General features: G+C 42.8%; 1 protein-coding gene across 13 annotated transcripts in view; it reads right to left on the bottom strand.

Annotated features, from left to right (window-relative positions):
• RAI14 (retinoic acid induced 14) overlaps nt 1-17,230 on the bottom strand; it is a 176,214-nt gene that overhangs the window by 133,704 nt on the left and 25,280 nt on the right. For 8 of the 13 annotated variants that reach the window (XM_004058964.5, XM_004058963.5, XM_055367693.2 and 5 more), the window contains exon 2: nt 11,752-11,835. In XM_004058964.5, the coding sequence (XP_004059012.5) occupies nt 11,752-11,787 (36 nt within the window). In that variant the 5' untranslated portion in view covers nt 11,788-11,835. Of the gene's footprint in view, nt 1-11,751; nt 11,836-12,493; nt 12,638-12,892; nt 13,013-13,930; nt 13,950-13,990; nt 14,144-17,230 lie in introns of those variants that run through there. The other 5 variants (XM_019013244.4, XM_019013243.4, XM_019013242.4 and 2 more) reach the window with 5 other exon arrangements.

The raw sequence follows: 17,230 nt of genomic DNA, 5'->3' as shown, positions 1-17,230 counted from the left end.
TATAGAGAGGCCCATACCTCCCATCACACTTGATTTTCTGTTGTTTGCCCATGTATATATCCTTCTCCATTAGAGTCTGTTCACCCCACCTCTACTCATTAGTACTGGTTTCCTCTGTTAATCCCAACCTACCCAATATGATGGCTCAGCCCCTAACTCACCTTCTATGAAGTCTTCTCTAAACTCCTGCGATGTTGAATGGCCACACACCAGAGTCACTGTGAATGGCACAAACCTGGCACTGCCTTAATTGTTTCATGTGTGTCAGTCATAAGACCTTAACTAGATGGGACGTTTTGAGACCATTCATCCATCACACACACAATTTTAGGTACTACAAATGCCAGGCACTGTGCTAGGCACCAGGGGTAACCAATATCAGCAGCTGCCATTTATTGAGAAGTTTCTTTGTGCCAGATTTTATCCTAATCCTCATGATGATGCTTTAAAGGGAAGTGCTGGCCTCAGCCTCAGTTTACAGGTGAGAAAACTAAAGGGAGGGGAGGAGATGGAGGGGAAGGGAGGGGAAGGGAGGGAGAGAGGGAAGGGAGGAGGGGAGGGGAGCAGGGGAGGAGAGGGAGGAAGGGAGGCAGAGAGGGGAGGAGGAGAGGGGAGGGGGGAGAAGGGGAGGAGGGGAGGAGGAAAGGGAGGGAGAAAGGGGAGGGGTGGGGAAGGGAGGCTTTACAAGCAACACTGGGAGAAAAGAATCAGCAATAAACCCAATATGAACCAAAAGGACAATACGGCAACCAAAAATGTGAATAAGATCACAGGTTATATTAATAAAGTTACATGTCTATGAAGTGGACATTCTACCATTTTTAATATTCTTTTAGATTTGTTCTAAAGTTTTGCTCAGAATTCTAGGCCTAAAATTTGAGAGTCAGATGTCATGTAGGTTCAGATTAAACTAATCAATATAATGAAGAATCCTCATATTGCACAATTTTATAAATTACATATTGACTGAATACACTGCTTTAAAGAGTAACTTAAAGCTAAGCTTATAACATAAACTTACAGGCTGACACCATTCCCAAACTTTTCAATGAAGCTGTGAGATCAGGTCATGATAGTCCCTATCTGTGTAAGCAACCTCAAGATTATGATGGTAAAATGGTGTACTTAAAAACAAACCCTTGTTCATCCCACACCTTATCAGATCAGGTCACCAATATATTACAGGACATAAAAGGAAAAGCCTGACTGGTTACCTAATGTCACCAGCTGTTAACATTCAAGAGCAGTTTCCATTTCTTTTTTTTTTTTTTTTTTTTGAGACAGAGTTTTACTCTTGTTGCCCAGGCTGGAGTGCAATGGCACGATCTCGGGTCACCACAACCTCTGCCTCCTGGGTTCAAGCAATTCTCCTGCCTCAGCCTCCTGAGTAGCTGGGATTACAGTTATGCACCACCACACCCAGCTAATTTTGTATTTTTAGTAGAGACAGGGTTTCTCCATGTTGGTCAGGCTGGTCTCGAACTCCCGACCTCAGGTGATCCACACACCTCGGCCTCCCAAAGTGCTGGGATTACAGGCGTGAGCCACCGCACTTGGCCTTTTTATTATTATTATTATTTTTTGAGATGGAGTCTTACTCTGTCGGCCAGGCTAGAGTGCAGTGGCACAATCTCAGCTCACTGCACCCTCCGCCTCACAGGTTCAAGTGATTCTCCTGCCTCAGCCTCCTGAGTAGCTGGGACTACAGGTGCATGCCACCATGCCTGGCTAATTTTTGTATTTTTAGTAGAGATAGGGTTTCACCATGTTGGCCAAGCTGATCTCTAACTCCTGACCTCAGGTGATCCACCTACCTTGGCCTCCCAAAGTGCTTGGATTGCGGGCGTGAGCCACAGCACCCAGCCAGCAGTTTCCATTTCTAACATTGAAAAGCATTTAACTTCACCTACAGCAGCATGCTGCAACAGACTTCTGCCAATAGGACAATGGGTCCTGGGCAAGCAGCCATCAATAGTTAACTTCTGGCGTAAAAGGAGTCAAAACTGTAAAAGTCACTAAGGTTTAAGAACATTTGTGCACACCTTTATCATCCAAGTCTCAAACAAGACCCTCTGTGGAAACTGCCTGTGGCTGAGTTAATCATCCCCAGTATCCATTCTAACCTTTCCCTTGAGGCTTAACTGGTTTCGAGGCTGCCAGCAAGAGAATGTGTTTTCCTGCCTTCCTTGCAGCTAGGTTGGGGCAAGCTCTAACCAGTTCCCTGTGAGGGCAATGATTTGTGCACCTTCAGTTTCACATCCTTTAAAAAGTAAAATGCGGCCGGGTGCGGTGGCTCACGCCTGTAATCCCAGCACTTTGGGAGGCTGAGGCAGGTGGATCATGAGGTCACGAGATCGAGACCATCCTGGCTAACACAGTGAAACCCTGTCTCTACTAAAAATACAAAAAATGAGCCAGGCGTGGTGGCAGGCACCTGTACTCCCAGCTACTCAGAGGCTGAGGCAGGAGAATGGCAGAAACCCGGGAGGCGGAGGTTGCAGTGAGCCAAGATTGCGCCACTGCACTCCAGCCTGGGTGACAGAGCAAGACTCTGTCTCAAAAAATAAAAAATAATAAAAAATAAATAAAATGCTAGATGGGTGTGGTGGCTCACTCCCGTAATCCTAGAACTTTGGGATGCCAAGGCAGGAGTATTGCTTGAGGTCAGGAGTTCAAAACCAGCCTGGGAAACATAGTGAGACACTGTCTCTATACAAAAAATATGAAAATTAACCAGGCATGGCGTTATGTGCCTGTAGTCCTAGCTATTTGGGAGGCCAGGGCAAGAGGATTGCTTGAGCCCAAGAGTTTGAGGCTGTAGTGAGCTATGATAACACCACTGTACTCCAGACTGGACCACAAAGGAAGACACTAAGAAAGACACTGTCACAGAAAAAAAAAAAAGGAAAGTGCTTCTGCTTTACTTTCCTTCTTTCTGGTTCTTAGAGCAGCACTGTCCAAAGACTTATGTGATTTTAAAGTTTCTAGTAGCCACATTAAAAAAGTAATAGAAACAGGTGAAATAAATTTTATTCTATTCATTTAATCCAATTATGTCCTGAATAGTAGCACATCAGTGTGTAATTATAAAAAATTATTATGATATTTTACAGTCTTTCTTTGGTACAATGTCTTTGAAATTTAGTGTGTATTTTACACCTACAGTATACATCTCAGTTTGGACTAGCACATTTCAAATGCCCAAGAGCCACATGTGGGCAGAGGCTAGCACACTGCACAGAGCAGCTCTAGAGGGTAACAGAGGACGCCAGAGAAAGGCTTGGGTTCCTGGGTTAATCTATGGAGCAGAGCTGCCCCACTGGCTCTTAGACTATTTTAAACATTTACTTCAGAAGAAAACAACTTCTACCTTGTTAGAACTACTGTATAGGGTATTTTGTTATTACAGCTCATCATATACCTAATTAGTACACCCATTGGGACCTCACAGAAGGACCCTGCAGCTTCTCAGTTACGAAGCAACCCTTCAAAGAATGAACAGGCCAGGCATGGTGGCTCACACCTATAATTCCAGCAATTTGGGAGGCCAAGGCAGGCAAATCACCTGAGGTCAGGAGTTCAAGACCAGCCTGGGCAACATGGCGAAACCCTCTCTCTACTAAAGATACAAAAAATCAGCCGGGTATGGTGGCACACGCCTGTGATCACAGCTACTCAGGAGGCTGAGGCAAGAGAATCACTTGAACTCCAGAAGCAGAGGCTGCAGTGAGCTGAGATCACAGCATTGCACTCCAGCCTGGGTGACAGAGCGAGACTCTGTCACACACACACACACACACACACACACCCAGACAAAACGAAAAGACTCATGAGTTCATGCTGAATCTCATCAAAACCCCTTCCAAAACCATAGCCTAAATCTGAAAAGTTGCTACAGAAACATTCTCAGCATTGGGAAATACATCTTAGAACAAACATATCCAAGGAGAATATGTGATTCCTTAAACTTTTTCTTGTTCTATTCTTACGTTATAAACCTCTACACTTTCCAGCTAACCAGCCTACTGGGCAGCCCAGGAGGCAGGAGCCAGCTAGAGACCATCAGATCATTCAGCCTCCTAAGAAAATAAAAATGAAATCCTTTCAGGCAGTGCTTCCCAAAAAGTGAAAGCATTTTCATGAATACAATAAAAACTACTCTAATAGTTGAATAATCAAGTTGACCAGGACACACTGACTTTCCTTTTTTAAAAGGAGGAAGGGACTCAAACAAAAAGAAAGCCAAGTCTAGTCACTAACCTCATCTTTATGGACATACTGAGCCTTTGGCCAACGCTGGCCCCTGTATTGCCATATAGTTAATAACCACCTCCACACAGCAAAGATCTTTAAGTAGAAACTCAATATCCACAGGGTGATTCAGAAGCAATTTCTGTTTCAGTCCCAAGGAGAAGTTCATAGAAGAATTTGTCAAACAAAAAACATGTAGGACAACAACAGCCTTCATTCAAAATGATCAGGTAATTAATGCAGAATAAAGACGTGAGAGATAATGGTCTAAATGACTCATTGCTTGTGTAGACTAGGAGATTTCCCCAAGTTTAGGGGCCAGGCCCTCGGTTTCATATTGGTTTCCAGCTGGAAAAGTATTGTGTTTAACTGAGAATTATGGTCTGGGGTAAATAGAATAAAGCTATGACCCATTTAGCCCACAGTGGAGCTCCACGTAGACAGAGATGTTTTACTGGCACCACTGGAAGAGCAGAAGCAGCATCTGTTCTTCCTCCCTTCAGAAATGAAATGCATTTGGCTCTCAGGAAACAAAGAATCTTGCCCTGTCACAGGAGGAATAATGCTGACATTGGTGAGCTTTGCCACTATGGATGGACTTGTGGTGATGTAAAATCACTGTGGAGGTCTTATTTAAGCTTAGAGCAACAGTGTAACATCTATTTTATGCAGTTTGAAGCTTCACAATTTAGGAACCAGCAACTTGTTAGCAAGCGTGTGCTGCAGTTGACAGCATACGACACTCTCCCATCCAGAAAAACCAGGAGAGTTACCATCTCTCTGTTATTTACCAAATGTGCGACTTTGGCCAAGTTACTTACCTGTCCTCAACATTCATTTCTCCCTCTATCAAATGCATTGTAGCAATGGTCTTTATTGGATAGAGTTTTGTAAGCATTAAATGACAAAGAGCATGCAAAGGGGCTTGGCACAGTGCCTGGCACCTAGTGAGCATTCAATACATGAGAACTCCTTATTCCTGTAATAGAAGGTCAGCCATCCATACGTGTTCACTCTTGCTGTTAATATTATGCAGTGGCACCCACTGAAAAACTGTGATGCTCCAGCCTCACTCTCTTAGATGCTGAAAATAGTCCCAAGGATGAACAGTGGAGCTAAGGTCTATGACAGCGCCAGCTCAGTGGGGGGATGCCAGGGCTTCAGTGTAACTGTTCTAGGATGGAAGGGCATGGAGTTGTGTTAAGGGTTGACTTGTGTCCTCCCAAAAATTCATACGTTGGAGTCCTAATGCTCCCCCTAACCTAAGAAGGTGACCTTATTTGGAGATAGGGTTTTCACAGAGGTAATCAAGCTAAAATGAGGTCATTATAGCGAGCCCTAATCCAGTATGAGTGGCGTCTTTATGTAAAGGAGGAATCTGGGCACAGACACATGCACAGAGGGAGAATGCCACATGAAGATGAAAGCAGAGATCGGGGCAAGGCTTCTGCAAGCCAAAAACACTGCCAGCCAACCACCAGAATCTAGGTCAGAGCATGGAACAGATTCGCCCTCGCAGCCCTCACAAGGAACCAACCCTGCCAGTACCTGGATCTTGGGCTTCTAGCCTCCCAAACTCTGAGACAATACATTTCTTTAGCTTCAGCCACCTGGTTTGTGGTACCCTTTGTTACGGCAGTCCTAGCAAACTAATACCAGGCAAAATCAGGCAGTGAGCAGATTCTCCATTTAAATCAGGCTGAAAAGACCTAGAAAATACGTAGCATGGCACAAATTTGACCAAATTTCTCTCTAGAACTTTAGTAAAGTCTCCTACCTCCACCCAGTGGGGTCATCGCTGATTTTTTTAAAATTATGTCTATTAAAAAAAAAAAGGCTTAGCTTGAAATAGATTTGGCCATAGTTCCTATGTCTACAGAGAGACTTGGATTTTATTTTATTTTATATTTTTTGAGATGGAGTCTCGCTCTGTCGCCCAGGCTGGAGTGCAGTGGCGTGATCTCGGCTCACTGCAAGCTCCGCTTCCCAGGTTCACGCCAGAGACTTGGATTTTAAATACTCCCATTGTGTGTATGTGCATGTGTGTGTGGTGACAGAAGGAGGAGTGAGCATTTGTAAAAACTTATTATAAATGACTAAAAACTCCTTGAAAAAAATACGTTGGTAGAGTTGGTTGTTGATCCTCATGAGAGCTGTTATCTTTTTTTTTTTTTTTTTTTTTTAAACAGATGGAGTTTCGCTCTGTCGTCCAGGCTGAAGTGAAGTGGTGTGATCTCAGCTCACTGCAACCTCCACCCCCTGGGTTCAAGCGATTCTCCTGCCTCAGCCTCCCGAGTAGCTGGGATTACGAGCATGCACCACCATGCCTGGCTAATTTTTGTATTTTTAGTAGAGATGGGGTTTTGCCATGTTGGCCAGGCTGGTCTCAAACTCCTGACATCTGGTGATCCACCCACCTTGGCCTCCCAAAGTGCTAGGATTACAGGTGTGAGCCACCACACCCCACCGCAAACTGTTATCTTAATAGGCAACAAACTCAAACCTCTGTCTGAGCAGGATATGCCTGGTTCTTTAAGATTCATGGGGTGTGTGCATTTCCTTGGCTGAAAGCTACAATAGTTAGTAGATGCTATGTAAAGGTATACCATCAATTTAATCTCTCATGGAGACTGTCACTTTAAACTGGCTGTTTTGATTTTTTTAATGGAATGTCTGCTACTTCCCTATTACAATGAAATATATAATTGGGAATAAATCTTTCGTAAAATTAAGCACACACCCTCAAAGTAAACCGTGAAGCCCTCGATCACGTTTGAGTGGCATTTCTCAAGATGTGTTACAAAGATCTTTCAACCCCATTTCCCATCCCTCAACCTCCACCCATTTCACTCAAGTCACTAAAAATTGGCATCTACAAAGAAATTCCAGAAGCCTGAGCATTTTATTAGCAAAGGGAAATCCCAGCCTTTTTGGCCTCATTTTTCATGATGACAGCTCATTTTTCCATGTGGAACCACATACTAGCTGCTGCAAATATTTAAAGAGGTAAAGAAGCCACTTTTTCAAGCTATGGTCATAAAAGATACAAATAATGATGATTGAGAACTCTGCGCTCGCTTAATAAGCATAAAAGTCAATCTATCCATTTTTAAAACTAGGATGAAAACTTTACATAGTATTCTTCTTTAAATACTCAGGGCCATGCCACAGGTACTCTCCTGGGCTCCTGAACTATTAATATTACTATTTTCTATGTCAAGGGCCATTTTTGAGACTGAGTTAACCCACTGTGCTGCAAGCTGTCTCCCCTGATTGACCTTCTGACCTTTCCCCCTCTTCCCAACCATCCTTCCAACTCCTACTTATCCCTCAAGGCCTGCATGAAGCTCCACCTCCATAAAGCTCCCCAAATTCTCCCATTCCCAATGATTCAGCCATCTCAAAATCTGCAGCATTTATCACCAGGCCCTACAACTTAACAACTAGTTAGCTATATGATCTTAAAGATACCTTGAGTATCTATATTCTATACTGCTTGTATTTTGCTCTAGTTATTTCCTATATGTTTTTTTCTCCTCCCACCGAGGTTTATCAATTTTTTAAAGACAACAACCATATTTGCATTTCTCCTGTATCCTATCTACTATCTAACAACTCAAGTTTAAGAACTCCCAAAATAAAGTTATAAATGCGAAGTAAAAAAGGTTATCCACCATAGAAATTCCATAATGCTGTTTAGCCTCTGTGGGTTATCTGCAGGGCCCCAAATAGATTTAAGAATCAAAACCACCGGACAATATCACTGTCTAACCACAGCCCGCAGAGTCAGGCTCATTCCCTACCAAACTCACATCTGCCTTTGACACAGTGCCAGTTGTCAAGTCTTCCAGAAAGGACACTCCCATTCAATCTTTACCCACGTGATGGTTCTGGGGTCACAGAGTGACCTGAAGGCCATCCATAGGAGGCCCCCTTGGGCCACTTTCATCCTATGTTTACTCCTGGATTTTGCTCACAGTGGCCACAAACCGATCTGGCCACAGACCTCCCAGACACAGGCTGGCTGAAATGCGATCACACCAGTGGGTCACCTGTCTTCTTTATGCAAGCGCGAGAACCTGATCTGCTATTCTCTTCTTCCTACCCCCCAGAAATACAAAGAATCCTTTCTTCTTCCTTTTCCCTCACACAAAGACAAGCAGGAATATGATGCCCAATGGTTTAAAATATTTTGAGACAGACCACACGTTTCAGGTTAAAAAAAAAATTATAATTTGGTTCATTCAACTGAATGTAAATGTTTGTAAACTTGCTTTTCCTTAACAATACATATATATGCATGATATACATGTACGTATATCAAAAACTTCAAAATCAAAGGCATACATTGAAAAACAAGCCTCTGTTCCCCAGCTCTCAGTTTCCCTGTTCAGCAGCAGAAACTGTTACCAGAGTATTCTACCCTCCAGACCGTGTAAACTTTTTGAATCCTACTTTTTATTATGGGTTGCTAATTAGGAGGAAGAAACAAATATTTACTAAGCATCTCCTGAGCACCAGGCCCTAAGATTTTTGACATTCTTTTTTTGTTTGTTTTTTTGTTTTGTTTTGTTTTGAGATGGAGTTTCACTCTTGTTGCCCAGGCTGGAGTGCAATGGCGTGATCTCTGGCTCACCACAACCTCCGCCTTCTGGGTTCAAGCTATTCTCCTGCCTCAGCCTCCCAAGTAGCTGGGATTACAGGCATGCGCCACCACACCTGGCTAATTTTGTATTTTTAGTACAGACGGGGTTTCTCCATGTTGGCCAGGGTGGTCTCAAACTCTCAACCTCAGGTGATCCTTCTGCCTCAGCCTCCCAAAGTGCTGGGATTACAGGTGTGAGTCACCACACCCGGCGAACATTCATTTAATGCATTTAACTGTCACCCCAGTCTTACGGGGCTAATATCATTTCCTCCACTTTTCTAGCGAGGAATCTGAGGTTCAGAAGAGTAAGAGATTTGTCCAGAACCACAAACCTAGGTCCGAGTTTAAGTCGCTTTTAAAGCTACTCCCTAGATTGTTCAGTTTGTTTTTGTTTTTTGAGACAGGGCCTTGCTCTGTTACCCAGATTGGAGTGCAGTGGCGTGAACAAAATTCACTGTAGCCTTGACTTCTTGGGCTCAAGCCTTCCTCCCACCTCAGCCTCCCGAGTAGCTGGAACCATAGGTGTGCCCCACCATAGGCGGCTAATTTTTTAATTGTTTTGTGGAGATGGGGTTTTACCATGTTTGCCCAAGCTGCTCTTGAACTCCTGGACTCAAGGAATCCTCCTGCCTCAGCCTCCCAATGTGCTGGGATTACAGGAGTGAGCCACCGTGCCAGCAGATTGCCTAGTTTCTTAAAATAGACTTTCCACCCAAAATTCCTCTTTCAGGAAACATGGGCTCTTGAATCAGACTGCCTTAGTGCAAAAACTGGTTCTAGAACATAAAGTTCTAAGAACCCAGACAAATGACTGCATGTCCCTAAGACCTTAGTTTCTTCATCTGTAAAATGAGCTTAATAGTAATATCCACCACATAAGATTTGTGGCAAGATTAAATGAATTTCACATGAAAAGCTTAGTATAGCTCTGGACATTTGGTTAATACTTCCTAATGGTTAATTATTATTAGCATTATTATCATATGGTTGATTAACAAACTAGGCTTTGAAATGTTTTTGTTGTTGTTGTCATTTTTTATTCCCTCCATTCAGCTATACGGTTCTGTGCTTGGGGAAACAATTTGGATGTGCAGAGCCATTTGAAATTGTTGGGCTCCATTATACCAATTTCCTCCTCCCCAGGCTCTCCCCACCCAGGTCTGCTTCTCAACATTTCTTCTCTTAGCACTAACTGCCAAAATCATAGCCTTTTCTGCTGCCAAATCCCAGAGCTTTTACTAGTGTTATTACAGTGGATTTTTTTAAATCATGGAAATATTTCAGTTTTTCTAACTAGATTCCAGCAACACCCTCCCTACTGCCACCAGTTTTTGATTTTTAAACCAAAAGTTTATGTGCCTATCATTCCTCTGGGCCACTGTTCATATATATATGGAAGTCTAGACTGATGAAACTTTGCTAAAAATAATCTTAACCTATGTAAATGAAAGCTACCTAGATTCCCTTGGAATAGAAAAAGACATTTGTTAACCTGGCCACATAATTTAGAAACCCCTATCTGCTGAATTGGGCAACATTTTCCATTCAATTGCCTTTTTCTCCTTAGCTGAAAGCCACGGGAGATATGTAGGCTGCATAACATACAGCCAGCAGACGATGAGGTTGAAGGAGGTTTCTCGGAAGTCGGATGACCAGGACTTTCACTCTGGCCAACAGCTAGTTTTCTGTCTTTGTCGAAGTCTCTTTGCACTCTATGAGTTTTATTTAATTTACCTAAAGGATAAGAAGGTAAGATCAACTTTTTTCATAACGCTTCCCAGTTCTTTCTTTAAGTGGGTCAGTATTTTACCATCATCCCATAAGCATCTCATCTAGCCTGGGTTTTATCAGGGCAGTAAGTTACATGTCATGATGCAGCCTCAGGAGATAAGCTTCAGCCAGAAGTAGGTATGCAAGTTACATATCAGCCATAAAAGACACAGCCTCCATTTATTGCAAAAATGCAGCTGTGCCAAGCTGTCAAAATATAATTCATGGCAAAGCAATAAAATCCAGGTTCATCTTTAATTACCTCGTCTGAAATGATAGCTGAACAAGCCCATTTTGAGAGTAACATACCTTGGCTTCCATCTAATTCCCTTCCATTAATTTCTCCCATTCCGCAGCTCTGCTCAAAGTATCTGGAATGCAGCTAATACAAGACTGGGATCATAGAAGGGTTTATGGGGTGACCTTTTAAAAAAATATTATCGTGTACAACCCCTCTGCTATGTTTTTCTCCCTCTTCTCCTGGGGGAGACTTTATTTCCTAACTCTGACATCGTAACTGCTTCCTCCAATCCAGAGTCTTTTATGGATTGGTTGGATAACAAATGAGTACGAGTCCCTGGAATTCAGGGGGAGGAAAGGTACGGACAGCAATAGATACCATTTTACCACAAAACCCTTAACAGAGAGTTGAACACATTTCCTAAAGCCAAAGATGAACCATGCTAATATGTCATTCCTAAACCACCCGCATGACAGAGACTAGCTTCTTCTAAAAACGACATTCTGAATCAGGATTTCTGGCAACTTTAGAAATGTTGAGGTTTTTACTGATTCTTCCTTTGAAGATGTTTAATGTGACGGTTCCTTTCTCTACAAGGCACAGATCCCCAAAATTAAAAATAAAAATAAAAATAAAAAAACATTGTTTTTGAAAGCTATGCACACAAACAGCAAGGAACCTAGAGCATGCCATCTACAGAAGCTACCCTGAGCTGGGGCCAAGAGCACTTGAGTGTCTGTAGTTTATTAACCCAACAGCGCCTTATCAAGGTGGGGAGGAGCGTTTCTGCAGCTCCATGGAGAAGAAGGAACAGCCAGACTGTGAGTCACCGCATACTCACGTCACTCTTCCTGAACTTCGCTTTCAAGCTCTTCATGTTTAGTGCATTCAGCCTTCCAAAGCTCTAGAGGAGACTTTTCAACACCTAAGCAGAGAAAAAAAGGACATATGTAGGTTTCCAAATAAGGTATTCTCTCCTGATTGGATTACAACTTGAGTCATGGGAAGGAGACAGAGCAGGGTTGGGTTGGGAAGGTGGTCAGTTAACAGCTGAGGAGTGGTAAATAACATATTTCCACTTACGATATACTTCCTAGAAGCTTCTGACATTTTCAAATTAACCAAAACTTTAATTTTTTCCTTCTTATTAATATTTATTTTAATTGACAAATAAAAATTGTATATTCTTTTATGGTGTACAACATGACTTTTGAAATATGCATATATTGTAGAATGGCTAAATTGAGCTAATTAACATATGCATTGCCTCACATACTTATTATTTCACTGTGATGAGAACACTCCAAATCTACTCTCAGGAATTTTTCAAGTATACAGTACACTAACTATAGTTACCATGTTGTCCAATAGATCTCTTCATCTATTCCTCTTAACTGAAATGCTGCATCCTTTGACCAACATCTCCCCATCCACCTCCCCCAGCCCCCTACTCCCACACCCCCACCCCTGCTCCTGGTAACTTCCGTTCTATTTTCTGCTTCTCTGAACTGGACCTTCTTAGATTTCTATATCAGTGAGTTCTCAAACATTAAAAGTAGAGCAAGTCTAAGTTACTGCTTAACTGTCACTGTACAAAATGCTGTATCTCTATGTTCAAGTCATTCCTCGACATATCTTCTGTGCTGCAATCATGCCATCCACCTCCTTGTGAAAAGTGATGAGGAAAACAGTTCATATTCCAGATGCCACTCATTCCCTATTTATTTTTCTCAGTGTTTGTTCCCGTCTCCCCTCCCCAGAATGCACAGGGCAGTTAGTGAAAAATGCCAGGAACAACAAAACCTCCCTCATCAAATAGCTCATTCCTCAGGGGGCCTCTCTAAACAATGCAAGACTCTCAGGGTCTTGTGGGACTCAGCAATTCTGAGTTGAGCTGAATCTTAAGCAATCACTTCATTTAACATGGGTCTGTGGTCCCCTGGAAATTGAATGTAATTATCTTTTAGCAAGTATACATTTACATTTTTCAGGGAGGAAGGTTCTGAGTTTTCACTGGATTCTACAAGGTAGTTGCCACCCTTCAAAAGTCAAGATTGCTCGTCTAGTCTAAGTGCCTCATTTCACAGAAGCAGCAACAGAGCCTCAGACAAGTTTAGAAACTTGCCTGAGTCACAAAGCCTATTCATGATGAGATTCAGAACCAGACCCTAAGGCCTGACTAGTGGCTGAATGTTTTCACTGCCCTATAGTTTTTTTTTTTTTAATTTCAATAGTTTGGGGGGTATAGGTAGTTTTTTGATACATGAATTTCTTAGCAATGAATTCTGAGATTTTAATGCAACCAATATGTTGTCTTTTATCCCTCACCTCTCTCCCAACCTAGTCCTGACAGTCCATCATATCACTCTGTATGTTTTTGCATCCTTGTAACTTAGCTCCCACTTACAAGTGAGAACATATGGTATTTGGTTTTCCATTCCTGAGTTACTTCACTTGGAATAACGGCCTCCAGTTCCATCCAGCAATGCCCTATACAGTTTTACAACTAAAACCAAAAAGCCAAATCCTGTGCTAAAACATGTACAGACTTTATCTTTTTTTTTTCTTCCTTTTTTGTGGAGAATGGGGTCTCGCTATATTGCCCAGGCAGGTCACGAATTCCTGGGCTCAAGCTATCCTCTGGCCTCTCCCTCCCTAAAAGCTGGGATTACAGGCATGAGCCACTGTGCCCAGCAAACATGTACAGACTCTACCTTTTTCATTAAATTTGGAAATGTATAAGATGTGTAAACTTCGCATGTAGCTAAAAAAAAATGAAAATACACTTAGGTCAAAAAGGCAAGATAATCTATATGAAAGTTTCCATCACATAGTAAGTGCTCAATAAATGTCACGTCAAGCCCACTGCAAGTGAGAACAGGTGACCTTTAACAGCACCATCCCAGAGGAGAACTGAGGAATAGCAGGCACACGTTTACCACAGTTAACCACTGTTTTCAGAAGCCTTGCCAGGTCCTCTCACATTCCCCCACATCCTAATTATTCTGAACAAAACTGACTTGAGAGGATGGGTGGGGAGTGCAAGCCACTGAATGCCTTCTTCATGCGCTTGTTGCTACCTCCAGAAGTCACCCAGTGACTCTCTGGCTTCCAATGTGTCTACTTTCATTCTTGCTGCTGCCATTGATTAGGGCCCTTGGATAAATGGTGTGAAAATCCAGTCATCATGAAGCACTTTGATGGCATGAATCTGGAGGCCTCATTGTGACTGCAGCCTCTCCATGGCCCCTTTCAATCTTCCCAGCCTCAGCGGGAGTGACAGATGCATGTTGCCTTGGAAACGACACACACCATAATTATACATTGTTAACTGCCAAGCATTTAATCACAGAAAAGGCTGGGCTGGTACCTGAATAGCAAGTGCAAATTCCAGGGCAGTGTTTCTCAAAGTCAGCCCCTAGTTAATCCACATCAGAAGGACCTGGGGACTAAATGCAATCTTTTAGCCCTGTCCTATTAAAACTGAATCTCAAGGGGTAGAGCCCAGGAACTTCCTTGGTTGAATCTTCTGCACACTGAAGTTAGAGAACCTAGAACTGATGTAGGCGGAACAGGAACACACTTGTCAGAGTTGGGCTGGTTCATAAACCAAAGTTGGGTTGTTTTTTTCACGTCAAAACAGAATCACCTTTTGAGGAATCAAAGTAGAAATAACGATAAACAGATATTCCCAAACTGTCGCTGGCTGGGCCAGGGTTTCTACACCAACTGTTGCTAGAAAGTGGAAATCGCCGGCCGGGCACGGTGGCTCACGCCTGTAATCCCAGCACTTTGGGAGGCCGAGGCCGGCGGATCACGAGGTCAGGAAATCGAGATCATCCTGGCTAACACGGTGAAACTCCGTCTCTGCTAAAAATACAAAAAATTAGCTGGGCATGGTGGCGGACGCCTGTAGTCCCAGCTACTCGGGAGGCTGAGGCAGGAGAATGGCGTGAACCCGGGAGGCGGAGCTTGCAGTGAGCCGAGATTGCGCCACTGCACTCCATCCTGGGCGACAGAGTGAGACTCCGTCTCAAAAAAAAAAAAAAAAAAGTGGGAATCGCCCTTCGAATTTAATTCCTTCCCCCTTCTTGTGGAAGTACTAATAACTAAGGAAACAGGACAAATCAGCCCAGCAGGAAAGGGAGAAAAGAGAGGCCACATATTGGATAACCCAAAACTGTGCAGTTCCCCACAGCAGAGCCACTCGAAGCATTCCCTCGTTCACACATTCAGAGAGCACAAAGTCTTAGGCAACAGTGGGTAAGATTTTTGTTTGAGGTCATGGGGGTTTCGTGGGTGTTGTGTTAGTTTTTCTGTGTATTTGTCTTTGGCTTTTCTTTTTTTTTTTTTTTTTAAGCATGCAGTGAAAAGTATACAAACTCTTATTTGAAGAGGATTAGATAAATAAGGTAATAATTCCAAAAGTTCCCAAGGGAAGGGATTAACCGCCAAACTGAGTGCCTTCCTGGAGTCCGTGGCTTTGGGTGTGTGAGAGCTGGGTGGCCCATGGGCATAATTCCACAATGATAAAGATAAGTGTCAAAGGAAAAGAAGTTCTGGAAATCCACACAATGGTAACTCTAGAAGCATGAACTGTAGCTGGGGTAAAGTTATTAATAGATCACTGCTTTCCTGGTATTCATGAAAGGATCTAACACCTGGAAGCCATGGCTGGCGGAAAGTAATGTGGCCCCTGGAATAACGCCAGGTGCCAGCTGTCTCAGCATCTCCTCTTCCTCAAGATGAATCATGAGTAAACGGACTCACCTTCCTTGGGCCAACTGGGATCTTACAGTCTCATTTTCAATCCTAAACTTCTAAAGCCCAGGCTGAGCTACAGCCTATGTTGAGTAAAGTGACATCTATCAGGTTAGCAAGGCCACACTAAAGGCAGTCCTTGGAAAAGCCATTAAATCAGGATGCTTACTTCAAAAGAAATACAGCAAAGCTGAATTAGCTGCACAGCAGCCTAATTCGAGTATGTACCAAAAAGAATCATGCATCTATGGAAAAAGTTCTCTGAACTAAGTTCTCCCATTTCAAACAGAATAAAGCACACCTACCCACTGAGCAGAAATACTAGTCAGTTTATTACCCATTTAATTCAAAATAAGTCCCTGAAATATGGCATCCATCACTGGCCACCAATCATCACTGGCCACCACTCATCACAGAATGGATGTTACGTTGATAAATGAGGAGGGAGCAAAGCAGAGATGTACATGCTTGTTTCCATCTCATTTGAAAGACTGGATGTAACATTGTTTATTTATTAGTTCATTTTCCCTTTAAAAAAATAATTTAACTCCCAATCCTAGCCTGAATTTTAAAACCTTGATATTAGCCTATACAGCTTTATCACAAACAAAAAAGTTAAACTTCTTTGAGTATTTAAAAAAAAAAACTCTTACAATGGATATGGGGTTTTCTTTCGGGTGTAATGAAAATGTTCTAAGATTTACTGCTGTAATGGCTGCACAACCTGTGAACATACTAAAAACCATTCATTTGTACACTTTCAGGAGGTGAAGTGAATGGTATATGAATGATATCTCAACAAAGCTGTTTTTTTTTTTTAAAGCTTAATAATCTCTATTACATTCTCCACTCTTTAGGATTAAGAAAATTCCAGGTTAGCCAGGTACGGTGGCTCATGCCCATAATCCCAGCACTTTGGGAGGCCGAGGCGGGTGGATCATTTGAGGTCGGAAGTTCAAGACCAGCCTGACCAACATGGTGAAACCCTGTCTCTACTAAAAATACAGAATTAGCCGGGCGTGGTGGTGCATGCCTGTAATCCCAGATACTGCTGAGGCTGAGGCAGGAGAATCGCTTGGGCCCAGCAGGCGGAGGTTGCGGTGAGCCAAGATCGTGCCACTGCACTCCAGCCTGGGCAACAAGAGCGAAACTCCATCTCAAAAAAAAAGAAAGAAAGAAAATTCCAGGTTAGAAACCTCTAGAGTGATGAAAAAAGAAATGCAGCCGGGCGGGCACAGCAGCTCACATCTGTAATCCCAACATTTTGGGAGGCTGAGGTGGAAAGACTGCTTGAGACCAAGCATTCAAGACCAGCCTGGGCACCACAGCGAGACCCTGTCTCTACAAAAAAAAAAATTTTAATTAGCCAGGGATGGTGGCACATGCGTGTAGTCCTAGCTACTCAGGAGGTTGAGGTGGAAGGGTCACTTGAGCCTGGGAGTTCAAGGCTACAGTGAGCCATGATCATGCTACTGCACTTCAGCCTGGATGAAAGAATGAGACCCTGTCTCAAAAAAAATAATAATAATATTCCATCATGGAATATAGGAATACATCTA

The sequence above is a fragment of the Gorilla gorilla genome, chromosome 19 (assembly GCF_029281585.2).
Source record: "Gorilla gorilla gorilla isolate KB3781 chromosome 19, NHGRI_mGorGor1-v2.1_pri, whole genome shotgun sequence".
NCBI classification, from domain to species: Eukaryota; Metazoa; Chordata; class Mammalia; order Primates; family Hominidae; genus Gorilla; species Gorilla gorilla.
Note: the sequence above shows the minus strand (reverse complement) of the source record. Positions and strands in the feature narration are given on the sequence as shown.